At 43.4% G+C, this 25,766-nt stretch overlaps 4 protein-coding genes and 1 pseudogene across 6 annotated transcripts; 2 read left to right on the forward strand and 3 right to left on the reverse strand.

The window, feature by feature from the left end:
- The first annotated feature begins 69 nt into the window (after positions 1-69).
- LOC102720508 (WD repeat-containing protein 43) lies at positions 70-6,263 on the forward strand. Of its 3 annotated transcripts, none has more exons than XR_005811459.1 (13): positions 70-226; positions 314-454; positions 541-656; positions 873-1,027; positions 1,773-1,861; positions 2,008-2,542; positions 2,675-2,845; positions 3,522-3,700; positions 3,820-3,899; positions 3,997-4,105; positions 5,728-5,802; positions 5,893-6,136; positions 6,203-6,263. XR_005811459.1 is itself a non-coding variant. In XM_015835813.2 (12 exons), exons 1-12 carry the CDS (start codon positions 131-133, stop codon positions 6,043-6,045), a joined length of 1,899 nt encoding a protein of 632 aa, XP_015691299.1. In that variant the 5' UTR covers positions 70-130; the 3' UTR covers positions 6,046-6,243. The 3 variants fall into 3 exon arrangements, 1 of the variants encoding a protein (XP_015691299.1); XR_001549985.2 differs by lacking the exon at positions 6,203-6,263 and adding an exon at positions 5,519-5,631 and having other exon boundaries at positions 5,893-5,908; XM_015835813.2 differs by having other exon boundaries at positions 5,893-6,243.
- A 772-nt stretch (positions 6,264-7,035) lies between these two features.
- On the forward strand, positions 7,036-7,957 carry LOC102717327 (pathogenesis-related protein 1-like). The gene is made up of 2 exons (XM_006649880.3): positions 7,036-7,291; positions 7,393-7,957. Exons 1-2 carry the CDS (start codon positions 7,102-7,104, stop codon positions 7,686-7,688), a joined length of 486 nt encoding a protein of 161 aa, XP_006649943.1. The 5' UTR covers positions 7,036-7,101; the 3' UTR covers positions 7,689-7,957.
- A 1,473-nt stretch (positions 7,958-9,430) lies between these two features.
- Positions 9,431-11,526, reverse strand: LOC102717601 (probable pectinesterase/pectinesterase inhibitor 21). The gene has a single exon (XM_006649881.3). The coding sequence runs from the start codon at positions 11,414-11,416 to the stop codon at positions 9,719-9,721; it is 1,698 nt and encodes a 565-aa protein (XP_006649944.1). The 5' UTR covers positions 11,417-11,526; the 3' UTR covers positions 9,431-9,718.
- A 4,255-nt stretch (positions 11,527-15,781) lies between these two features.
- LOC102721065 (chaperone protein DnaJ) lies at positions 15,782-17,267 on the reverse strand. Its single transcript, XM_015834374.2, has 5 exons — positions 16,908-17,267; positions 16,753-16,831; positions 16,598-16,668; positions 16,389-16,445; positions 15,782-16,274 (listed from the first exon to the last, which is right to left on the reverse strand). The coding sequence occupies exons 1-5, from the start codon at positions 17,052-17,054 to the stop codon at positions 16,128-16,130; spliced, it is 501 nt and encodes a 166-aa protein (XP_015689860.2). The 5' UTR covers positions 17,055-17,267; the 3' UTR covers positions 15,782-16,127.
- Positions 17,268-20,838: 3,571 nt separating this feature from the next.
- Positions 20,839-22,242, reverse strand: LOC102721351 (annotated as a pseudogene).
- Between the last annotated feature and the right edge of the window lie 3,524 nt (positions 22,243-25,766).

The raw sequence follows: 25,766 nt of genomic DNA on the forward strand, positions 1-25,766 counted from the left end.
TCTCAGCCGTCCGATGCGGGCTACAAAACTAAGCCGACCGACCGACCGGACCCGAGAGGGCAAAACCTTCGCCGCGCCGCCACCTCCCACCTAAAAACCCTCCTCCCCCTCCTGCCGCCGCGCGCCGGCCATGGCGCCCGCGGCCGCCACCATCCGGGACCTGCTCACCTCCTTCAGCCCCGCCGCGGACTTCCTCGCGCTCTCCTCTGGCGACGGCCGCATCAAGGCATGGAGCTGGAAGCTTTGCCCCCAGCCGCCGGGAGCTGCTCGGTTACTGAATGATTGACTCGATCCTTTTCCACCTCTATCGCAGGTATGGGACGCCGTGCGCGGCCACCTGCAGACCGAGTTCGCTGACATCCCGCCCGTGGAGGTGGGCGCGCTCCCCGGGGCGAAGCGCGGCCACCTCGCGCTGGACTACACCTGCATGAAATGGGTGCAGCTCTCGAGCAAGGTGAGCATGCCCCCAAAATTTCGAGTTTCTGCGGTTGGCGTTGTGGTGTTGTGTGATTATCGTGTCCTTGTGTTTTTCCCTAGCAGAAGAAGCGGAAGGCTGGGAGTTCGCTTCTCGTGCTTGGCACAGGCAGTGGGGATGTCCTTGCACTTGATGTTGCCGCAGGGCAGTGGAAGTGGAGGATCAGTGATTGCCACCCTGGGTACGTTTGTTTCTTCAATGAAACCATAAAAAAATTCACTAGAAAATATTCATAATACTATAGTAGCAGCAATTAGAAGGGCTATATACACTGGGAAGTACATTGTACACATATGGAGTAATTTTTTCACTGTTCGGTATTTCTAATATTAATAATCTCCGCAAGCTTGAGCTAGATGTATTCTCTTACACTGGAGTGCTTGTTTGATGTGTTCAGGGGTGTCACAGCTGTAACATACTCTAAGCATGGGCGGACTGTGTATACAGCAGGCACTGATGGCATGGTCTGTAAGATCGATGCCTCAGATGGCTCTGTTGTAGATAAATTTAGATCTTCATCAAAAGCAATATCTGCGCTAGCTGTGTCACCAGGTATACCAATGAAATTGTGCTGCTAGGTTTTATGACCCTATTGAATTGCCATCTGCTAATTATGCACACACAGTACTTTAATTTTTTGCTGGATCCACACTACTTTATTTTCCATGTGTTTGTTCACTTGGTTTACCTATATTGCTAATTCTTGGTGATTCAACTTTGTCTTCTGTACAATTGTGAATTGTTAACTCAACTGCCCTGACTGATTGCTGAAATGTTCTTTTGTGACCTTTGGAGCAAATGAGATTTTTCAACTTATTTCATCCCTGTCGTGTTGATGCCACTAGACGTTGGCCAATTCATGGTTTAGAATCTTTAAATGCCGATTGACAAGTTCCCTGTTTAACATGTAACATTAATGTTCTACTCAAAGCAAAGATGGAAGTATAACAGAGCTATGCCTGTCAGATACACGAATTGAGTAAAGAAATGTACAGGGATCCATATATAATGTAATGAATATTATAGAGATAGCTTTTCTGCATTAAATTTTGAATCTTAATTCGTAAGTTCTATGTATAGCTATGTTCTCTTTGCTGACACTTTTATATTAGTAACTCGTGTCCTTTATTTAGGCCATCATAAGATCTAATATCTATCTTAATGCATATATATCTTGTGCTGCAAAAAAACATGCATATGAGTATGTTGCGCTTACATCTGCTCTATATCTGACCCACTTCCACCCTAGTTAAAATTTCAAAGTAATAAGCATGCTTCTTTTACTTGATTTTTTTAGATGGACATATTTTAGCAACAGCTGCTGGCCAGTTGAGGACCTTTGATGCTTCTCACAACAAGAAGATTCAAAAATTCTCCGGCCATCCGGTCAGTGTGTTTTCTTACTCGGCCTTAAATTCTGCTCTACTACTTCTGACTTCTGAGCATATGGTTTATTTTTCTGCTCGTATTGTTTTTTACCCCTAAATTCTTACCTCCTGCTACTGGCTACCCTAAAATAACATTTTTTTTAGGTGGCTGTGAGGTGCATGATTTTTAGTGATGATAGCCAATATGTTATGTCATCTGGTGTTGGGGAACGCTATGTTGCCATTTGGAAGTTGGGTAGTAGTAAAACTCAGAGCTCAAGCTGTATACTCTCTATGGAGCATCCAGCAATCTTTGTGGACTGCAAATGTTCAGAAACTAATGCTACAGAAGGGAAAATTCATGTGTTGGCTATTTCTGAGATTGGTGTCTGCTATTTTTGGTCTGGGACTAACATGGATGACCTGCGTAATAAGAAGCCCACTAAAATTGTGTTGTCTGATTCCGCTGTTTCAAGATCTAAGCAAGGTTATGCTATATTTGCCGCAAAACTTCAAGGAATAGATGGACCTGATTCTTCACACGTTCTACTGGCTTATGGGTCTGTGGTGAAACCGTCGTTTGACAAACTTTTGGTTCGTTATGGCATGGATATTAGTTTGAGTGTGTCTGACGATGGAGTTCTCTTACCCATGATTCAACCCTCCTTGAGTCAGAAAGGCCAATCTGCTAAGAAGCAAGGTATACTTCTGGTATCTATAGATATACACATTATCCTGCACCTTTTTTGTGGTCCCTTTCGTTTATTTTAGAAAACCCTCAACTTTCGGCAATGGCTACTCTTGGGCTAAATCTCAATTTTTTTTCTTATAGGAATTGTAACGGCTCTAGGTCGTGCTAATGCAGAAGATGCCATACTTCCTCTCCCACAGCTCCATATGCAGGACAAGAAAAGGAAACATGGTGCAACAGAATCCAGTGGTGACATCAAGTCTGTAATTCATAGTGACCTTGGAACTGCTACAAAATTGATTGAGAAAAGAGGTAAATCTTCTGCTGGTAGTTTCTTCAGTAGTCATAATGCTTGTGTGCTCATGGCACTGTACACACGAACATGCTGCGTAAACATGACACGGTTAGAGTGGAACCACATAAATGTGTATATTGTATATGTATGCTTACAAACAATTTGGGCAAATTCCAAATAAATATACTATAACATCTTATACAGATGCAACATGTTATTATAATCAATCCTAAAAATTGGAGTATATACATGATTGCATGAGATCAATCAACCACCTGCACCTGCGCATGCAAAATAAGTCTTTTAGAAAAAAAATCCTGCTACAACACACATGTCTACCCAGCCCCAGAAGGTCTTTGGGAGTAGGGGAATGGGTGTAGAGCACACCATCACGTCCAACCCCATCCGAAAGAAAAATAAGTGACATGATGTGTCCATATGATCTTTCTCTAGAGATTTTGAACTCTGTGTAAGCAATGCATTGCAGGTGCTTATCCCTCATGTTTTTAGTGGCAAGGATTTAACAACTGCTATGAGCAATGATTTCTAGTCCGGTCCTTTTAGGTTTTACAATATCCTTGGCTGTAAAAACAGGTTTTGTTACATTTGATGTGATATGCCTGTTAAATTAGTTTCCATTATTTGCTACATGCATCTTGACCTATTTGTTAAAAAAAGCTTTTGCTTGTCTAGCTCCTGTACAAAGAACTGAAGATGACACTGTATGTATCGAAGACATGATGCGAAAGTGTGGCATTATTGATTCTAGAGTTGATCAGAGCATGGAAGGTCATCCTAGCATACCAACTAATATTTTATCTGATCTATTGGGTAACGACAGTAAAATCGATGCTAATTTACCCAACAAGAAGGTCTGTGGGAACTAAATTTCAGTCAAATGTTCTGTACTTCAACTAGATGATTGTTCACGTCTTTACACTATACACTGGACATGCAGCTGATGAAACTTATTTCATTGATATGGTTACAGATTCGATCACATCTAAGATCTTTGAAGCCTGGAGATGCTTGCAAACTTTTAGAAAAATTGGTATCTTCATGGAAAACAAGGTATTAATGGCTCTTTCCCCATGTTTGTTTCCCATCATGCATTTTCATTCATTTTTTATACTTGTATACTTACTAGTTCTGATTTTATTCTCTACAGATCTGGAAATGCAGAGGTTAATTTGCGGTGGATATACTGCTTGCTAATTACTCATGGCCGTTATATCCCCTTCGAGAAATCAACAAAAATAATCAGCAATCTTGAGAAGGTATATCCATGTCACTTGTATGATATGCAGATTACTTGAAACATATTACATCGAGCTCGCATGTCCTGTGACTCACAAGTGGTATTTGAAAGGTCTTGCTAGTTTATTGTGAATCTTTTAGATTAGATAACCCATTAAGAAATTGGAGGGCCTAGTATAATGGTGATTTCTCTTTTGCTAGGCTAGTACTAAGAAAACATCTTTCTTAGGATTATGAGGTTTGTTCAAAGATTACATTTCATCCTGTAGCCATAGCATTTCTTCTTTTTTTTTTCTACCTTGTTATGGATGTCATGGTGCTATGTTTTAGTGGAGGGGGTTAAACTATTAGGACTGTTGCCTTAGATGACTGCAGTATGTGGATTTCATGTCCGAAATCTAATTTAAAGATCAGCACTCCAAGCAGGGTAATTCAGAATATAGTTTCATGGCCTACCTTTTCTGATAGAAGTATAAGTAGCAATGATGGCAAGAAATTCAGCTTTGATGGGAACCTGCAAATTCAAGATCTGAACCATTTGATACCCATTATTGGATGCTAAAGTTGTTTTTTTTCCCGCGATTGATCATTGATCTGTTGCTGATTGGATAACTCGGTTAAGAATTCTCAAGTCATTACTGAATGATGAATTCTCACTGTAGAGATCTCCTGGCAATTCAAATAGTGATGTTTATTGACATTTCATAACTGCCAATTAAAAAGTTGGTGCAAAGTATTGAACAAAGAGTGAAGTGCACCAGCGGTCTCTAAACTTGTGTGCATGTGTCATCTAGGTCCCCGAACTCTCAAAATGCATTTTTAGGTCCCCGAACTTGTCCGGGGGTGTCATATATGTCTAAACCGGCCTGACTCACTCCATCCGCTGACGTAGCATGCCATGGTGGCGCCTATGTGTTGGTGGGGCCATGGGTCCCACATGTCAGTATCTCTCTCCTTATTCTTTTCTCTCCCTTCTCGTAGGCGCCACCGTGGCATGTCACGTCAGCGGATGGAGAGGATCGGAGCTCGTTTGGACCTATATGACACCCCCGGACAAGTTCGGGGACCCAAAAATGCATTTTGAGAGTTCAGGGACCTAGATGACACATGCACATAAGTTTAGGGACTGCCGGTGCACTTCACTCTTGAACAAATAAGCAGTACAGAGGGTTGAAGAAATAAACATGTATTGTGGATAGATTGTAAAGATGTCATGCTATGCAGTAATAGTTATCAGTAGGTACTAAACACTTCTGTCTTTGCTGATGAGGAATGCAACATTAAAGTCTAACCTCACTTGGAAAATTATACATTATATTTATTTTATATCCCAATTTGTCATGTCAATATGAGGTCATCAATTTGGATTCAGTCCTAATAAATTTATTAGCACTACCCCAATTTTAACAGCACCATCGGATTTTGATTGACAGTACATGGAAAAAATGAAACGACGACTAAATGTGTTTACCACGTCAAACAGACAGGACTAAAATCACTGCAACTATGAGCTTACCATGTCAAAACAAAGGACCAAAAATTAGAGGTTGAAATATACTATTTTGACTAGTTTACCATAGTACCATGTCAGACAAACAAACCGAAATTGAAGAGATTGAATGAAACCAATTTTCTTTTGCAGATGTGCGTGGAAAGATATAAAGCAGCTGAAGATTTACTGAAGCTTTCTGGTCGTCTCCGGTTGCTGATGGCTAAGGTTTTAACCATTATTAATACCGATAATTAAATCTATTTTCTTAGTGTTTATGATATGATTTAACGATCATTTTCATCCTTCACTTCGCAGATTGACAGGGATCCAAATGGATCTGAGCCTCCATCAGAGGAGATGCCGGATTCCGCGGCTGCTCAATCAGATGAAGAGGAAGATGAAATTGATGAAACGGTATACGGTGAAGATGAGGATTCGTCTCGGACTAGTGATGATGACGCTGAATAGAAACACTAAACATAGCATTTTGTGATGCATTATTTTATATTCAAACTTGATTAGCCATAATCAGGTTTGTAAGACTATGCAATCCCGAAAGGTTGTTATTTTATATTCAAACTTGATTAGCCATAATCAGGTTTGTAAGACTATGCAATCCCGAAAGGTTGCGCAGAATTTTGACTAGGCGAAGCGTCCTCTGAATTCCACTTTGGTGTTTGGTGTTTCTCACTTGCCTTTACCTTTTACAGCAACACGGCATCAAGACCGATCTGAAGCTCGTGCTCCGTGGTTTAGCTAAAGAAAGTGAGAGAGTTAATTATGTTAACTAAATATTCTGTGCCAACGTTAAGGCGTGCGTTTGATCACACCAACCCAAACCATCTATACGGTTGACTATACGGGTGATGGGACAGATCACCCCATCTATACGGTTGACTATACGGGTGATGGGACAGATGAGTGATGGATTGATGGTATATTTGTAAACGAAAAAATAGGAAAAGAAATTTTATATACATAATTTTATTGATTTAAGAGCTAAGACTGTAAAATAAGCTTTCGGTAAAAAAATTTAAAATAACTTAAAGTTTAAGTTTAAATATTTTAATTTTGGCTTATAAATATAAATTAAAAAAATAGGGGTGATAGTCCGTCATCTAGATGGTGATCACTACATCACTTTGACTGCAACGACTCTGCAGCCAACCCGGCTAAACTTTCTTCGCCTTCAACTAGACATTGACAAAAACGACATGCATGCTCACTAGGACCTGACGTGTCCTTTCAACCGCTGCCTTAATAATGCTCGCCTCACCGACGGCGCCATCCAATTTGAAAGACCCGGCGACGTGCGGCGCCGGTCGACGCTGGTTGCCACCAGACACCAAGTCACCAGACCCCAAACTGGCCACTGGCCGGGGCTCACCAACCCCGCCCATTGGCGCCACCTATTTAAACCCCTCGCTGCCACTCTCCGGCACCCACTCGATCGAGCAGAGCAGCAGCTCTTGGCTCCGATCATTCCCTACACCTGCAGCCCTCCAGTTGCTCGTCGCTGCTGCAATGGCCTCCACCGACAGCTGGACCCACGAGATCGAGTCCCCGGTGGCCGCGCCGCGCCTGTTCCGCGCCGCCGTCATGGACTGGCACACCCTGGCCCCCAAGATCGCCTCCCACATCGTCGCCAGCGCCCACCCCGTCGACGGCGCGGACGGCAGCGTCGGCAGCGTCAGGCAGTTCAACTTCACCTCAGGTACGGTGACCCAGAACCCATCGCCGGAGGCGTTGACCAGTTCACTTCATCCACGCCTCTATGGCGACGTGACATGCCATTTCCGTTCTCTTTCTCTGCAGCCATGCCCTTCAGCCACATGAAGGAGAGGCTGGACTTCTTGGACGCGGACAAGTTGGAGTGCAAGTCGACGCTGGTGGAGGGCGGCGGCGTCGGCAAGGCGATCGAGACGGCGACGTCGCACATCAAGGTTGAGCCGGCGGCCAACGGCGGGAGCGTCGTGAAGGTGGAGTCCACGTACAAGCTCCTCCCCGGCGTGGAGGTGAAGGACGAGATCATCAAGGCCAAGGAGTCGCTCACCGCCATCTTCAAGACCGCCGAGGCCTACCTCATCGCCAACCCGGACGCCTACAACTAACTAAATCAAAATCAACCAAAATACGTAGTATGATCTCCAATTAATCTTCGAGAGTGTGTACGATTGAAATAATGCTGCTCCAACTCCAAGCCTCCAAGGCAGTGAGTGAGAGCTGAGATGAGAGAAGCTTGTGTGTGTTTGGTTTCTGTTAATTAGCATGTTTCTGTGGGAGTGGTTGGTTTGATGCAGTCAAGGTTTGGACATATATTTGCATAATTACCTATAGGTTTTGCACGGGAATAAAAGTATAAAAGATAACGGTCTCCGAAGATACATGTGCAGCAGTCTGCTTTTGAAGATCATGAGCTCAGAGAGGCTTTTGCTTAGTTATGGAAGTTTGTCTCAATGGAATTACAGTTTACTCTCTTTCGGACAAATAATGAGGACCAGATAGAATATTATTCTGTTGAGACCATTGAAATCTAATTTTGGTACCAGGTGTTGTGTTACCACTATTTCTAGACAATTGGATTGGCACGTATGACTGATAATCTGCAGTAGTAAATTAACACAATTTTTTAATTATTAGATTTTTATGGTATACAAAGTTATTATCAACCATCCATTATCTTTTGATCCAATGGCCGATGTTGTTATTACCTTATAGGTGATAAGACATTATTTATTGTTATTTAAACTCTATTAAAGGTAATTATTGGAGTCTAATATGGAATACATCGATGTTTCCTTATTTTGATATTAAATTCATAAAAGCATATAATAAAAATAATAATGTTACATATCAAATTGAATTTTAGTATTCAAATTATAATTTGTAAAATGGTTGGTTTATAATAGGTTTAAGTAAAAACAATTAAATTATATATTATTTAGGAATAAGTTGCTTGCACTCTTCTCTTTTCGCTTCTGCTTATGCTTATAAAGCAAAATTTGAATTTTCAATCTCAAATTTGACGTTGATTTGGTTTTTTCATCGTAGTTTATTTTTATAATTTTTGCTTTTAGATCACTAAGAACACGTATATAAAGGTTTTGTTTATAAAATATTTTTATATGTAAATATGTTGTTTGACTTTTTTTTTTTATAAATAAGTCAAACAATCACCCCCTCATGCAGCGTTTAAATAGATTGTAGGATCCACTAGCAGGGGACAAAAAAGAAAGCAAAGGTTTCTCCTTTCCGGTTCACGAGTTCATCTCGATTTTTGTCCATTAGTTGGACATCCACTTGTTCTTCGTCATAAAAAAACTTTTAAAAGAGATAATAAGGTGGATTAATATTAGATATATTATTTCATAAACCTGCAAGTTTAAATTCAACGTCATATTCACACTTAAAATTTATTGTTTTTGTTACAACATGTAAAAGTTAGATTTGAACATGCATATTTACGAAGTGATATATTTTTATATTAATACATCTTAATATTTTTTTAAATGTTTTAGTGACTATTTAGATGACATGTAAGGGGTTTATATCCATCGGAATGATGAAATACTTCCCGGTCATCTCAATTCTCAAGCATTAGAATTTGCATACGAATAGGAGGATACATGGGCAGATTTAACATGGAGGTGGCGGGGACTTGAGCCCCGCTACCCCCGATAAAGCCAGCGGAGTCCCACGAAGGCCTTTTTAAAAACATCAGTATTAGCGAAAGCTGAACTTTATTGGCTAGATCCACCCGATAGGATGGTCTGGTGGGCAAGAATAAGCGATGAGGGGATAATCAGTTTAGCAAAAAAGAAAAAAAGAAATGGCTGCATTTGCGAAACAGAAGGGGTAAACTCTGCCAAACCTTTTCTATTAGTTTCAACATTTGTCAATCAGTACAAACAACAATCGATTCGTAACAGCCCATGCAACACGTCAATATAATTAAGTATACATGCATATGTGTACGAACTATTTTCTATACAGTGAAAATACGAATGCATTTCGCGTATGGAGGTACAGATCGAAACGTGGTCAGTCATTAGATCACAGCAGCTGACAGGAACACGATGGATGCAAATTAATTAACAAGCCCGCTATATTAATTATAGGTGGATGAGAGATGATCGATCGATCAGTGTATCCTGCCGGACTGCTCCTGCGGCAGCAGGCCGGGGATGAAGGGCACGCCGTACTTGGGAATCCATTGCTGGCCCTGGATGAAGCGCTCGACGGTGTATTTCTGCTGCGCCTGCTGGTAGGTGACGGTCTTGACCCCCCGCCACTTGGCGCGCTTGCTCATGTCGGCGCCGGCGCCGCGGTTCTCCACCTCGGCGTAGTAGCAGGTGTTGAGGCCGAAGTCGCCGAGCCACGGCAGCCACCCCTGCGGGTCGATGAAGCCGCCGATGTCGGACTGGATGTAGAGCGTGCGGGAGTACTCCTTCCACGGCCGGCCGAGGAAGGTCCTGAACTTGGCGGCATCGGCCTTGAAGTCGGCGTGGGGCTCGATGGTGCAGTTGTGGATGACGGTGCCGCCGGCGGAGTGCTTCTCCTTGCGGCCCTGCGCCGTGACGATATTCTGCTGGTTGTCCATGCAGCGGCGCGCCTGGATGAGGCAGTTCTGGAACACCACCTGCGCGTTGCCGAAGATGAAGTCGATGGTGCCGGTGATGGTGCACTCGCGGTAGTACTGCCGGCTGGTGTGGGTGTAGAGCGTGTCCTGGTAGCCGTCGAACTGGCACTGGTAGAACACCGACTGGTCGCTCTGCACCCGGAGCGCCACCGCCTGGTGGTTCTTGGCGCCGGCGGTGTTCTCCACGCCGATGCCGCGCATGAAGAAGCCGTTGCCGATCGCCTCCATGGTGGCCGTGTCCTTGGTCGTGATATTGAGCATGAAGCTCTTGTTGCCCGTGATGATGGTCTTGGTGGCGCCGTCGCCGATCATCACCAGGTTCGTCACGTTGCGCGCCACGGACACGTACTCCTTGTACGTCCCGGCCTTCACGTACATCACGTACGTGGCCGTCGCCTTGATGGGCACCTTGGCCAGCGCCTCGTTGATGGTCTTGAAGTCGCCGCTGCCGTCGGCCGCCACCGTCACGTCCGGCTTGAACTCCGGCGCGCCGGGGGACGCCTGCAGCAGACGCCGCTTCGCGTCGGATATCCACCCGGGCAGGCCGTCGTCGCCGAGCAGGCGCCGGCTGAAGCTGGGCAGATCCAGGTTCGCCAGCGTGTCCCCGAACTGGTCCACGAGCGCCAGGATGTTCTCCGTCAGCTCCTGCGAGCTCTTGAGCGCGTTCTTCATCTTCTCCGACGCGTCCGTCGACGTCGCGTTCTCGAACCCGTCGAGGCACGTCTCCTGGTACGTCAGCGCCGAGCTGAGCCACGTCTTGAGGTCGTCGACGGCGTGCTTGAAGTTGCTCATCTCGAACCCCCCGAGCTTGTCGAACGTCGTCTTGAGGTCGTCGATGGCGTAGTCGAGCAGCTCCTTGCAGTCCTTGAGCGCGCCCGACGTGCGCTGGTCGTTCTTGAGGTCGTTCAGCACGGTGGACTCCCGCACCGCCTGCTCGATCTTCTCCGACGTCGCCTTGAAGATGGCCTTGGCGAGGTCCGTCGGGTTCGACGCGTTCCCGGCCGACGCCTCCAGCGTGCTCTCGCACGTCTCCCGGTAGTCCACCGGCTGGCAGAAGGACTTGATCGACTTCACCGACGTCGACAGCTCGCCGTCGCCCTTGTCATTGCCCGAGCCGCTCTTGAACGACACCACGCACACCGCCGCCACCACCGCCACCACCAGCACGGTCGACGCGCCGATGATCGCGCCTTTGCTCATGGCAACAATGCCGAGACGACCAGCGCCTCACGATATCAAAATGGTGTCGTCGATCGTCCCCTACCCCAGTGGAAGGGGGCCCGGTTTTATTTGGTGTAAAAATTGAAAAAATGGAGCAACGACGAGGAGGTGGCGGTGGCTTCTCTTATACAAGCGCGCGCTAACTTTGGACATGGCGAGAACGGTTGCGCATGGGCGGGCGTTAGAGCTCGCGGGAGGGAGAGGCCGACTTGAGTGGGGAGCCACACGACGGAGAGGAATCATGGTTTTTCCGGTTACCAATTTGCTAAGGGGATCGTCTAGTGATTAAATGTTTGAAATTTTTAGTTCCATCAATTAAATACGGTAAAGGCATGCACGTAAATTAAAAAGTTTATACACGCCCTCTCCCAGCCCCCATACATTGCATGCGTATTTTGATAGAAGAACAGAAAATTAAACGTTTTATCAATAGCAAAAGTAATTTGCTAGTGCTTGCTAGGGTACGTTCTCAAGCTGCATGCAGGGTTCAGTTCAGTTTCGTATCACCCAAAATTTAGAGCTCCTCCAAACCACTCGTTTTTTTTAAAAAAAATATCAGGTTTCGTTCTGAATTCATTGAATTTTGTTACAGTTTCGCAAAAAATGTCATCTTGCAGGAACTTGCATTTTGAACCCCCCCCCCCCCCATACACACACACAACAAAAATCAGTTTTACTCATTTTCTTTCGACAGTTTCTTTTTCCTCCCAAACATCTGATTTAAGGACAATCGGATCGCTTGGAGATTCGTACAACGAACTGTGGATTCAAAATATATAAATTATGTGTAGTTACCTACAGTTAATATATAAATTATATAGGTAATTATAGTATACTTACTCCGGTTTTTTATTAACACCGTTGATTTTTGGATCTGTATTTGACCATTTATTTTATTAAAAGAATTATATAATTATTGATTATGATTTGATTTATTACTAAAGTAACTTTAAGTATAACTTATAGTTTTGCGTATTTAGATAAAAATCGGAGGGAATATTATAATATAACTAAATCTAATTTATACTATAGTTACATTTAAAACTTTTGCCTATAAAACTATCGAATGTTATATAACTATATTCCCAGACAGAAGGTTGTGAACCCTGCTTGTCTTGTCTGCCGGCGACCATCTGAACTCAAGAAGTCAAGATATTTGGACGGTCTTTTTCAGCCGAGCAGTTCAAAACTGTCCCGGCCCAACTGGAGAGGCCCATTATTCAGGGATTAGCTGCTGCACATGGAGCAAAGAAGACCTTCTTTCTTTCTGCTCACCCTAACTGTAAATGCGAATCACGTAATCCAGTTCGCGAATGGTTAGCCGCTGCCTCTCAAACGTGTGGACGGTGTATCACGTCACGTACGTTCTCGTGCAGACATGTTAAAAGACAAGAAGAAAAAGGGACCTAGCATGCAGCACGGCCTGCATAGTTGTACTCCTCTACGGAGACAGCGACCTGAGAGCCCTCTGAGACGCAAAAATGGGACGGGTCGATTCACACAAGAGTGTTATAAAAAAAATGAAAATTCACACAAAAGTTGGAATACTTGGGGGCAAATGTACAAAACTAAAAACGCTATGCTCTCCCAAGAAAAGCCATTATTAACAAGCTAGCTAGGGGTTGTTTAGATGAGATTAAACTTTTTAGCTTCATGTCACATTAGATGTTTGGATAATAATTTAAAGTATTAAATATGGACTAATAAAAAAACTAATTTCATAAATAAGAGCTAATCCGCGAGACGAATTTTTGAGTCTAATTAATTCATAATTAGCAAATGTTTACTATAGCATCATATATGCTAATCATGATTTAATTAGGCTTATAGATTCGTCTCGTTGAATTAGTCTAAGATTATGGATAAGTTTTATTAAGGACTATTTTAAATTACTTCATATTTAGTTTGGACCATCCATTTGAGACTAATCTAACGGATTTCATTAATCTTACCTCGTTGGAGGTAATACATGGTAGAAAAGGAAAAAATAAAAACATTTAACCTGCTATAGAATGCATTGGGGCCAATAAAGTAGGTAATAAATGCATGCATGATCGGCCTGTCATTGTTTTACAAATCGTAATTTGTAATTACTTTCAAATCTTCAACACTATATGCACGTACGAACTGAATACAAATTTAAAGTTTATGTTTAAATTTGCAGAATTCAAATCCGATACTAGAATAGTATCAATACTTAGGTTATACTACATCCGTCCCGAAATAAAGTCAGTTTTCAGTTTTTAGATACAATGTTTTGACTCTTCGTCTTATTTGAAAATTTGTTGCAATTAATATTTTTATTGTTACTAGATGAAAGTTTTTTATAAATTTTTCTAATAAGACGAATGGTTAAAACATCATGCACAGAAATCAAAAATGACATTATTATGAGACGGAGGTAGTATGCATTTGATGCTTGGGGACAATTCAAATATTCATAATTTCAAATATATTTATATTTTATTTCCTGTATTAAGAACTTGAAAATTTATATAGTATGACACTTTGAAATGTTAAGCATATTTGTTTTGCAAAGTATAAAATTTGGTATGCACCTTCCATTGGCATGATCAAATTTGGAAAGGATAACTATAGGCATTAATTGTTTCTTTTATTGCTATGATTTATTAATTAAGAGGTGGAATTATATTTAACAGTAGATAATCAATAAAATAAAGGTAAGATGGAGCACCTTAGTATGACTCGTTTTATTAAAATTCGATCTGATTAGGGACTAAACTTTAGTCCTATAAACAAACACCCCTAAAGCATTACTACCACGGAACGATTATACGTCAAGCAATCACGTCAGTTTGATGGTAACAACGGTGAACGCCAGTTTGATGGTAACAACGGTGAACGTCTGAACGAGACACGAGGTCCTGTACATTCGAGAGACTGTGTACGAGTTTCCATGGCCGGATTACCAAAATGGAAGGGTGGCGCCAAAACACGATAGCACCTTGCTGAATTATACTACTGAACTCCCAAAAGAATCATGAATGAAAGGAGCGGAAAACACGATAGCGCTAAATTATACTACTTAACTGCCAAAACATGATAGCATGCCATATAGATCTCACATGTCAGTATATCTCTCCTTCTTATTATTTTCTCTCCCTTCTCATAGGCGTCACCGTGGCATGCCACGTCAGCGGATAGAGCGGATTAGGGCCCGTTTGGACCATATGACACCCCCGAATAAGTTTAGGTAACTAAGAGTGTATTTTAAAAGTTCAGAAACCTAAATGACACATGCATATATAAGTTTAGAGAAGCTGGTGCCCTCGCTAAAAAGCTGGTGCCCTCGCTAAAAAAAATATAGTCCGGTAGGTTGCTGGATTGTTGTACGACAAATCTCCCAACGTAGATATTTTACTCCCGTGTACGGATACTTCCCCTAGCACCATTTGCTGTGCGCCTCTCAATAAACAAAGTCCAAGACCTTGCTGTTATCCATGGCATGAAGGGAGAAGGGAGCCAGCCGAAAGAACATCTCAGTACTCGTGCAAGAACCATCTCGACTCACTCTTTCTGTCACATTCGTTTCCAAAAACGAAATCAAGAGATTTTTTTTCCATGGACCACCAGACGCTCCCATCCATAGACCTTATTAGATTCCTTCCCAAACTTTTTTTTTGTGTCCTCCAAAAGTTAGCTCCTTTTTTCCAAACTGCTACAGTACCAAACTACGTCTACAAACAATCTGCCATATGCTCGGCCCCCCCTGACCGGCCATTCCGGATTCCCATCTCTCCGGAGCCAGCAATGAGCAACTCGCCGAGCAAAAAATCCTCTGGTCCAGGCAGCATCAGCAGCAACCGCAACTTCCTCGCCGGAAATGGCGCCGGACCACCACACCAGCCACGAGCGGCAATTCGACGGCACCACACAGCTAGCGGTCGAACGCGATCGTCCCCTGTCAAGGACCGAACTGTTAACGCCCTAATACAATACAATCCAACGGCGTCTTGGTAGCGAGCGTTGTTTCGTTTTCGGTGGTCGTACGGCCGCAAAAAAAGAGCACTCCAGAACCACCACCCCCCCCCCCCCCCCCCCCCGCCTGTACTGCATATGCACACCAACACCCCCCACACGATCTTGACGTGGGCAGGGCACACACAAAATTAAAAACGTCAATTTGCGATCCCCGAAGAAGCAGCGTTGCTAGAAACATCAAGTGATGGCAACAGCCCTACGACGGCATATGGACAAGGAGCGGAGCGTCGACGAAAAGAAACCATTTCTAATTTGCTGCAAGATGCCAAAGATTGCCAGCCCGAGAGGCAGAGAACACTGTAGGCACGAGACACAACGATGACGAAGAACATAAAAGTGGCGAGACTTGAACAAGAGAGTGAAAATTCAGTACGAAATGTCGACAAGGTATTGGAATCTTTGGCCACGCACGCACCAATTCTTGGGTCACGCGGCCGGAATCGAATCGGCGCATTCGACCCAAACCCAACCCAACCCAGCTCCATGGAGCGGAGTCAAATCATCAGATGACCTAACAAAAGTAGTGAAAAAAAAAACACGAAGAGGTGAAACAAATTCTGCTAATTTTATTGGTTTCTTTCTTTCTTTTCTTCCCGTGGCTTCCTCTCTTCCACCTGCATGGTCTCTCTCGTCACTTAGGAGGCGTACGTACTTCGGCGTGTGCACGTCTCGTACACCGGCGCGCCGGTCACCTGCGCTGCTGCGGCGGGTAAGGCGCGACGCGCGTCCGCCGTGTGCCGTCCGACGGCACGCGGCCGCCGACGCCGCGGCTCCCGCCGTCGCTGCTGACGATGTCTTGCAGCATCTTCTGCAGGTCCTCGAGCGTGTCCGGCTTCTGCACGGGTCAAAATAACAAAACCATCGGTTAGTTAAAAAAAGTGAGTATAATTCACCTATAAAAAAGGGATTTTGGGAACGGTTGCGTGCGCCGCTCCACGCTTCCGCCTACCTCGTTTTTCACGTTATCCATCATCACCAGCATCTCCTGCATGAAGTCGGAGAAATCCTGGCCGTCGAAAAACACGGCAGAATTTAAATAATATTATATTGGTATATATACACATATTATACTGTACTATTGGCCCCAAAAAAGAAAATATTGTTTATTTATTTATTATTATTAGCTGCTACGCAAGAAACAATTAAGCGAGATTTCACCTGGTCGTCGTCGTCCAGGGGATCGAACAGCCCGGCGTCGTACATGGCTCGCTTCCCCTTGTCGGACAAAACTGCAGCAATCGCGCAAAGGATCCGTTCGATCAAAACCGTCGTTGAGCGCTAACGAGGCGGGCGAGTGGGCGGGCGAGCCTTACCGGAGTACGCCTCCTGGATCCGCTGGAACCGCCGGTTGGCCTCGCCCTGGTCGCTCGTGCACCGGTCCGGGTGCCACTTCTGCGCAAAAAGGATTCCAATTCAGAAGTCAGAACACAAACAATCACGCGCGAACGGGACGGACGGCCGTACTTACCATGGCGAGCCTCCGGTAGGCGGCGCGCACGTCGGTGGCGGACGCGTTCCTGCGGATGCCGAGCAGGGTGTAGTAGCAGCACGCGGACGCGCCGGCGCCGGCGCCGGCGCCAGCGGACGCATTGCCGGATCCGGCGGAGGCGTCCATGCGTGCGAGCGAGCGAGCGAGCGGGCGACCGAATCCGCGCGTGCGAGGACGGCGGCGGGGGGGACGCCGAATTGCTACCGCGGCTGCATCGAATTGGGAAGGGAGGCGGAGAGGAGAGGAGGCGATGGATTTGAAGGGCGCTTGGGAAAAAGGGAGAGGAAAAAAATAAATAAAACAGAGAAGTTTTTATTCCGCGAGAGGGGAGGACGGATGCGTGGGAAAATATCTAAATAGAGTTTTTGGTCGTCGGGGGAGTTGGGAGGGGCCAGTGAAGGTTCCAGAGCTCGTGCCGATGCGAGATATTTTTGGCGGCCGTTTCGGGATCCGCCACCGGAGTTCGCGATTATTTACGAGTTTGGGATTTTTCCTCTCTGTGAATTAGGCTGCGATGGGCCTTGGTGATTTGGGCTCGTCAGGGCATCATTCGGATGGGCCTGATTGTTTGGGCTCGTAAGGCCCGGTTTTCGCACGGGTTACGGGCCATGTAATGCAGACCTACAGCTGAGATGGCTTCATAGCTTTTACAGTTACAGTTGCATGAAAAATATATGCCGAGATAACTTTCGAAGCTCCATTGAAATTAAAGAAAACTATATAAGTTCCAGAGGGTTTGTACCCTATGAAAAATAATCATATGGAGCCTTTTGAAACAAAGAATTGGTTCCCAGTAATGCCTTTGAAAGTCCTATAGAATGGGTTTTGAAAGTCCTTCGAAAGTAGTTTTGGATGAAAATAAGCGTAAGTTCTCATCTCATTTTTCTTTTTCTCGGGTCTTCGTTTCCTATGTTCTTCGGGGTGCCAATCAAACGACAGTTTGAAGCTTTCCTATGTTCTGATATCACGTATAAATCCAATGAACATGATTATTCTATTACTATGTTTTTTTCTATTAATTTGTTTTTGGGATAAATGTTTCAAAGGGACCCTCGTTCTCAATGATCCACTAGGGGTAAAAATGGGCATGTATGGTTAGATGTCTGTGATGCATTCTAGATAGAACCGCAAGTTAAGAGTAGAATGTACAGTTACAGTTGCATGAAAAATATACCGAGATAACTTTCAAAGCTCCATTGAAACAAAAGAAAAACATATAGATTCTAGAGGGTTTGTACCCTATGAAAAATAATCCTATTGAGCCTTTTGAAACAAATAGTGTGCTCCTGCTAATTCTTTGAAAGTCCTATGGAATGTGTTACTCTAAGGCCGTTTGGCATTGGGTAGGATGAGTGTCAGTTATCCGGCACGGAAAATATATATGATTAATTAATTATTAATTATAAAAAATATAAAATAGATTAATATGATTTTTTAAAACAACTTTCCTATATAAAATTTTCTCAAAAAATATACCGTTTAGTAGTTCGGGAAACGTGCGCGCGAAAACGAGAGAATCTAGGATTATGGATTATTAGGGTGTGTTTGGTTTGGGGATAAGTTAGAATGGGTTAGACCCATTCCTGTTTTTTTGGTTTAGAGCAGTTTCATTTTTCTGTTTGGATGAAGGGTTAGAGCGAGCATGTTTTCTGTTTGGTCAGAGAGATGAAAATGGATGGAATGAACCTATCCTGTGTTTGGATGGATGAATTTTGGTAGGACAAGTAGGTAGAGTAACCTCCTCATATGCAAAGGTGAGATTACCTCCTCACAACAAATATGTGAAGTTACCAACTGAGTTTACAAACTGAGAATAGTTATGTGCATGCATTAATACATCAATTCTTCACACATAAATAGTATTTTTAAAACATTGACAAGCCAATTAATCCACGTTCTAAGTAATGTAAGGATAATAATCACAAATTATTTTTCTTTTGCCAATATGTCTTTTGGCTATCAACAAGCAACAAATGACACGGTTGAACAATCGATCAAACTTTGAAATAGATGAAATTCGCACGAAATGTTAACCGCTTGTTGTATGGTACTGCCGATTTGCAGATGTTGGAGTGATGAGAGGATGCATCATATTCATCTAGAAAGACCTGTACATCAATGAAGGGCAGCAAGAAATGCTCGTCGGGTGCCTCAGCTTCATCTCCCTCCTTGGCAGCCTCGACACGTCATTGGCCTCGCCGCCGCCGTCTTCCGATAGCGAGGACGAGGCGCAGGAGGTGAAGAGGAGAGGAGGGAGGGGAGCACCTGATGCCAGCACCGATCTATTCCCTGTCGCCGCCGCAGCCTCCTCTCCTCCCCCTGTCGCTGTTGAGCCGCCTACGAGGAAGAAACGCCGAGGGGGAGAAAAATCGCGAGCGGAGGAGGGAGATGCGGTCTATGCACCGGTGATTTTTCCGGAGAGTTCACCCTTGCGTGGGCCCTCTTCACGCGTGCCCGCGCACGCTGCTGGGTCGGCTCGGTCCGGCAAATTTTGCCGGATCATCCCACACCGAATCTGTCTAGAATATTCCCTTCTAGGTCCGACCCACTCCTTCCGACTCCCAAACCAAACAAGGGCAAAACCGGGTTGGCTCCATCCCAACCCATGAAATCTCCCCAACCAAACACATCCTTAGTAGCCTTGCCGAACACGTGGCCTAAGTAGTTTGAGAAATAAGCGTGGGGTTTCATCTCATCTTTTTCTCCTCGTGTGTTGATTTCCTATGCTTTTCTGTGTGCCAATCAAATGACATTGGAAGCTTTTCTATCCATAGGAACCCAATGAGCATGATGTTTCATTCATACGTTTTTTCTGATTAATATGTTTTTCGATCTATGTTTCAAAGGGGCCTGCATTCTCAATGCTTCACCAGGGAAAAAAATAGGCATGTATGGTGAGAGGCCTGAGAATTGAGGTGCATACTGGAGAAAACTGCAAGTTAATAGTATAATGTGAAGCTGTGAATTCGATGAGTTAGACATGTATGGTTAATGGTTGAGGCCTGAGATGCATGCTAGAGAAAGCTGCAAGTTAAGAGTATAATGAGAAACTGAGAATTCGATAAGTTATGTCTGCTTGGGCATGGTTAAGAAATATGTGTTCGCTTGGAAACATCAGCCAGACGATAAGAGTAAACCTAAAGAAAAATGATACGAAATGAGCCAATGACTACGCTTGGTCGATTTATACAGTTCAGAGTGCAACCGAAAATACCCAAATATAACGGCTCCAGACACACGCCCAATTTGAGAATCGATGGAAGAGAAAAATAAGTTTTATATTATAAGTCATTTACAATTTAGAATATTTTAAGTTTAACCAAGTATATAAAAAATAAACATCAACGGTATTAAATTAGTTTTATTAAATCCACCGTTAAATATATTTTATAGTATATTTATTTTGTGTTCAAAACGTTACTATATTTTCTCTACAAACTTGTTAAATGTGAAAAGGTTTGACTTACAGCAAACTCAAAATAAGTACTACTTCATAACCATTTTACAGTTAACTACTCCATAATCATTGCACACTCAGCTTTTTATCCAACATGAACTTGTAATGTACAAGGTCACAGCATGGTCCGGTGCATCACAACCCTCCTTTCCCACCATCAACATTCAACATCAAACATCGAGTGCTTGGGAAAAAAAAAATACACCGTTGTATACTCTTACCGAAATTGTAATAGCAAAATGCGTGACAGTTTGTAGCTAAGCTTAGACGCAGTGAATTATGCAAGTGAAACTGTGAAAATTGATCGTGTGGAGGTGTGCATTTCTTATAGAAAAATAGCCGCCATGCCGATGCAAGCGCTTAAACTCAAGCATCAGCAGGCTCAGGACACATGATTTCTCTTGAATCAAAACAGTTAAATCAGAACAGCACAAGCATCACAGTATGCAATCCTCAGGACTCGCGTAGCAATAAAAGATTAGTAGGCAAGGGAACTTTTGCAATTCAAACATCAGAGCACCAGATAGATAATAGATAATGATCTTTGACAGTTTCATGAATGTAAACACTGCCCTGCTCAAAGGAACATCTATGAAGATATATAATGATCTGGCCTATTTGAGATAAACCTACGGAGAGAAGAGAGCTAGACATAAAGATCACCTACAGTTTGGCATCCATTGAGATAAATGTAAATTCCCATCAAACCAAGACCTTCTGCAGCAATCCATGACTGAATCCCCAAAACTCCTAAGAAAGGACCTTGCTGAAACTATTGCACCAAAGAGCATTGACATGGTAAGAGTAGCACTATTCCCACAAGTTCACTGGAGCAATCACGCGGACCACAAGAGCTTACTCCTCAGGCTCTCTGCATTGCTTGGTCACACGCCTCTTCTTGCAACAGGGCCAAGTCAGCAGCATCAGTCACGGTTGCTGGAGAGTGCGGCAACACCACAGCTCGGATATCTTCTCGCAGGCCATTCACGAACATACCCACAGAGAAGATACTGCTCATGCCCATGCTTGGATCGAACAGCATGACATGGTACATGCACTCCTCGAACCGGTCCCGGTACTCGCGCACGGTCATCATGCTCCCCTCTTGCTTCAGGTGCATGAGTGCCAGGATCTTCCGACGGTGGTCGTCGGCCCCACCACGGCCTGACAGAACTGATCCCAGTCACGCCCACGGCGCTTCTCGTAGGTCCACATCCACAGCTGAGCCCTCCCCTCCATGTGCATCGAAGCCCAAGGAACCCACAGCTCCGTTGGCATGGCGTAGAACTCGAAGTAGGATGCGCACTTGGTGATCCACAGCCTGGGGAATGTCCCGCTGAAGGTGGGGAACTTTAGCTTCGCGAGACGGAGGTATCCCCCTGAGTCGGCCGGCGCACCAAGGGCCCGGGCGCGCGCCGCCGCCGCCTGCTCCTTCTTCACGTCGTCCACCAGCGCCGCCGCAAGGGCAATCTGCTTGGACAGCTCCTCGAGGCGACCCTGCTGCCCGTCGAGCTGCTGGGTGAGCAAAGGGTGCTCCGTGATCCTATCCAGCCTCGCCTCCATCTCGCCTTCCGGGAGAACCTTCGTTGCTTCCGGAATTTCGAGGCAAAGTTAGGTCCGACGAGGTTGGCGGCGGCGTTTCCAAACGACGCAGATTAGGTTTTCAGCGATCAAACCAGGAAAAAGAGGAATCAAGAACAGAAGAACTAAAAATATATATATCTCGGTGCGGGTCGAGAACTGTGGTTGCTTCGACCTCACCTTGGCCTTCACTCGATCGTCTCGTCTCGCCGGCGTCGGCGTCGCCGGTCGCGCCGCTACCTCTAGCGGCGGAGCACTCAGTTGCAGTCGACACTTCATCTCCTCGAACGAGCGTGAAGGCGTGAAGGCCTAAAGGGCTTCTCTCTCTTCTAACATGGGCCAAGAGCATTAGGCCCATGGAAATTGCTTTTTCCCGTATACTTCTTCTAGTATTAAATGTTTCTCTTGATTAAAAAAATATACTACTGTACTTCTGTTAACCTTTCTATTTAGTTTTTCCTTTATTAATTTTATATTTTCCATATTATAAGTAAATTTTGGTTTGTCCTAAGTAAAAGTAATTTAAGTTTGATCATATTTATTTGAAAAAATATTGAACTATACTTTCGGTTATCTTTTGTTACCCAATGTTCACTTAACCCCCCTTAGACCTATCTTTAGCAGTTTAAACGGGATAAATTTGTCATTGTTATGTTTTGGCGCACCCCGAACGGTCAACAACCTCACAAACATCGGCTCCCGTAAATCATTGATCTCTCATAGATGCGCAGTCCTTATATTTGCCGAAATGGAGGTTAGACATGATGAGGATTTTTTTTTTGAGATTGTTCTAAGCACAACAATGGAAAAAGAATTATGCAGTTCAAAGAAAAAAGAGATAGGTTTAAGAATGTTCCAAAGTGTAATTAACTCTAAAAAATATAGCAATAATTATATCACAAAATAAATTCATTTGCATATTTAGTAAAGAAAAATGTCCATTTTACTCTCTCCAACTAATTCATTAGATCACTTAATAGCCTAATTTAGTTTTTTATACTCCTAAACTATTAAAGTTGGTTCAATTTATTCATAATAATATTCCTCTTCTTTTGTATTTTTCATACAAGTTGTATTTTAAACTATAATTTTTGGACCCATAGATGGCACCATTATTGTAGTTCAAAAATATTTTATTTTTTAAGATTGTTGGTTTGAAATTTAAAATATGTGTGTTTAAATAAATATTATGTGCTTTCAATCTTTCATCGTATATAAATATTGAGAAAAAATCTTAAAAATATGGTAACATGTTTATAATGCATCTATCATCTTACCAAACAAAGTTCCAATGAATTCTACGAATTGTATGGAGTGAAACATAAAACAGAAATAACGTTAGGGGGTAAATTCAACCGCTTTCAATAGTTTTTATATAAAACAAAACAAAAACAATAGTTTAGGAGCTTAAGTGTTATAGTGAACAAGGGAGTAAAATGGATGTTTTTTCTTTAACAAAACTAATTTGATGTTATTGATGTTAATATGTTTACTATAAAGTTGATCAAACTTTACTATATTTTCCATAAAGTTGATCAAACTTCACCAAAGTGACTTGTAACATGAAATAGATGAAGTGCTAATGGTAGAATGACAAGTCGACGTATAATTATACAACTGATATCACTAAATAGAATTTATTGCTAATATAATCATAAATATTAAAGTTTAGGATAAGATTTGATGAACATTAAAAATTGTAAACAATAAATATTTTCTTTAGGCCGTAAATATTAAAGTTTAGAATAAGATTTGGTGAACTGTAAAAATTTGTAAACAATATTTCTGCCATTTTATACAAGTTTGATCGAACAATAAAATACTTATAGACGAAAGTCACTATACATACGCGTGATGTTCTTTCTGTAACGTTTTCGCGGATTTCAGCCAAAGGTATCGTAGGATAATGTCACGCCCAGAAATTTACACCAAATTTCTTAACAACAGCATGCATTAAATCTCGGTCTAGGCATCAGCCCGAGTACACACTATGACAAATCAATACATAGTTCCATGACTTAAAAACAAATAAAAACAATTATCTATTGAAATGCAGCGGAAAAAGAAAAACGAGACTAGTCCATCTAATCTTCAGCTTCAGCTGGCGATGACGGCTCCACACCACAGGCATTCTCGACGGCGGACTGAACCTCACTTCAACCTTCGGAACAACCTTCTGACTGGAACGCTGGTACTTTCTCTGGCACTTGCGCTGGTGGGAAAAAAGTTAAGCAAGGCTGAGTACAAACCACCGTACTCAACGAGTAACACCCAAGAGAGGGAGAATAATGAATGCAATAGGGTATCAAGAGATAGGCTAAAGTTAAATTGCACAAAACTGCAGTAATTTAGCAAAACAGTAGATAAAATAGACTGAAATAAAAGTAAAGTAAACATTTAAAATAATCATCCACTGTCCAATGTTACCCCACATTGCAACAGGCCCAAACCACTGTCGAACATTACACCACGTAGCGACAGGGTCAACCCACTGCCCAACGTTAAACCACGTTGCGACAGACCCAAACCACTGCCAACGTTACACCACATTGCGCAGGGTCAAACCGGTTCCAAGATTAATCCAATTATAAAAGGTTCAACTAATCCCAGTGAATCTGTCAGTTCGCCCTATAACCGCGGGCCCGGTTATTCGAATAGTTTTACTCTGCAGAGGTGTACAACTTTACCCACAAGATACGGCTCCCAAGCATGTTACCATGCCCCAACGTATCACCACGATACCTCAATACGGAAACCATCATAAGACCTTTCACCTAACCCTCCCTAGACAATCGCACCGCACTTCAGGTTTCACCCCCTCCTTTACACCAAGTCGGGCAGTCCCCTCTTGTGCCTTGGTAGATCCGGAAGCAGCAGAGGCTTTCGTTACACCACGATTGCCCGTCCATACTCCATCACGCCTACCCTTGCCTCGGTACGTCAAATAGGGACAAGCTAGATTACGGGTCTCACCGTTTCCCATTCTGGCTTGTGGTTAGTACGTGTAAGACCTTCAGGGTTTCCTGAGAGCCGGTCCTTAATTGCCATGGGCACGACTCTCAAAACCATGCACCCACAGCCCACCATAAGCAATATTTTAGTTGTATTGATCCTCAACGGGATATTAATAATGACTACAACCATTAAAGGTCTATCAAAGTGCAACAGTAATTAAATGATAATTGGTGAGCTAGTTGAACTAAGCATGGCTAAGCATTGACTAACCCTAAGTTTAGTCAAATTAACCCTGGGATGACAGTAATAATAAGTGGGAATCAACGGATATAAAGGTAATAGCCCAATACAATAAATAGATTTGCACAAAACAATGCATGTTTGAATGTAAAAGCGGGGGATTTTATAATCATAGGTTCAATATGATCAAAGAAGGGTGCCACTTGCCTTGCTTAGACCCACGAGGAACTTCGGCGACGACTTCGAGAACGAACGGCGCTGCAACGGGGTCAAAACCTACGACAAACAAGGCAAAACAAGCAAAACAGGCTATAAAACTACTAAAACAGAGAAAGAAACTATTTTTAATGGATTCTTGGCAATTTTATGAATTTAATGAAATTTGAATGGACCTAAACGGAGACTAGATGAATTACTTATGAATTTTAGAAGATTATCTGTGTTTTTAAACTAAACAGAAAACCTTAATTGAATTATTGCGCAATTAATGGGGCTGCTGACGTTAGCGAGGAGAGAGGAGCTGACGGCTGACAGGTGGGGGCCACTTGCCGGTGGGAGAGAGGGGAGAGGAGAGGCTGACAGTGGGGCCCGGGGAGGAGAGAGGG

This window comes from Oryza brachyantha, chromosome 3 (genome assembly GCF_000231095.2).
Source record: "Oryza brachyantha chromosome 3, ObraRS2, whole genome shotgun sequence".
Taxonomy (NCBI): Eukaryota; Viridiplantae; Streptophyta; class Magnoliopsida; order Poales; family Poaceae; genus Oryza; species Oryza brachyantha.

Coding starts and splice junctions, on each gene's coding strand:
- LOC102717327 (XM_006649880.3), top strand. CDS start 7,102: ATGGCCTCCACCGACAGCTGGACCCACGAGATCGAGTCCCCGGTGGCC. Junction 7,292..7,392: donor GCAGTTCAACTTCACCTCAG/GTACGGTGACCC, acceptor CTTTCTCTGCAG/CCATGCCCTTCAGCCACATG.
- LOC102721065 (XM_015834374.2), bottom strand. CDS start 17,054: ATGGACGCCTCCGCCGGATCCGGCAATGCGTCCGCTGGCGCCGGCGCC. Junction 16,446..16,597: donor CCCTGGACGACGACGACCAG/GTGAAATCTCGC, acceptor TTCGACGGCCAG/GATTTCTCCGACTTCATGCA. Junction 16,275..16,388: donor TGGATAACGTGAAAAACGAG/GTAGGCGGAAGC, acceptor TGACCCGTGCAG/AAGCCGGACACGCTCGAGGA.
- LOC102717601 (XM_006649881.3), bottom strand. CDS start 11,416: ATGAGCAAAGGCGCGATCATCGGCGCGTCGACCGTGCTGGTGGTGGCG.
- LOC102720508 (XM_015835813.2), top strand. CDS start 131: ATGGCGCCCGCGGCCGCCACCATCCGGGACCTGCTCACCTCCTTCAGC. Junction 1,862..2,007: donor AAAAATTCTCCGGCCATCCG/GTCAGTGTGTTT, acceptor CATTTTTTTTAG/GTGGCTGTGAGGTGCATGAT. Junction 3,900..3,996: donor GTATCTTCATGGAAAACAAG/GTATTAATGGCT, acceptor TATTCTCTACAG/ATCTGGAAATGCAGAGGTTA.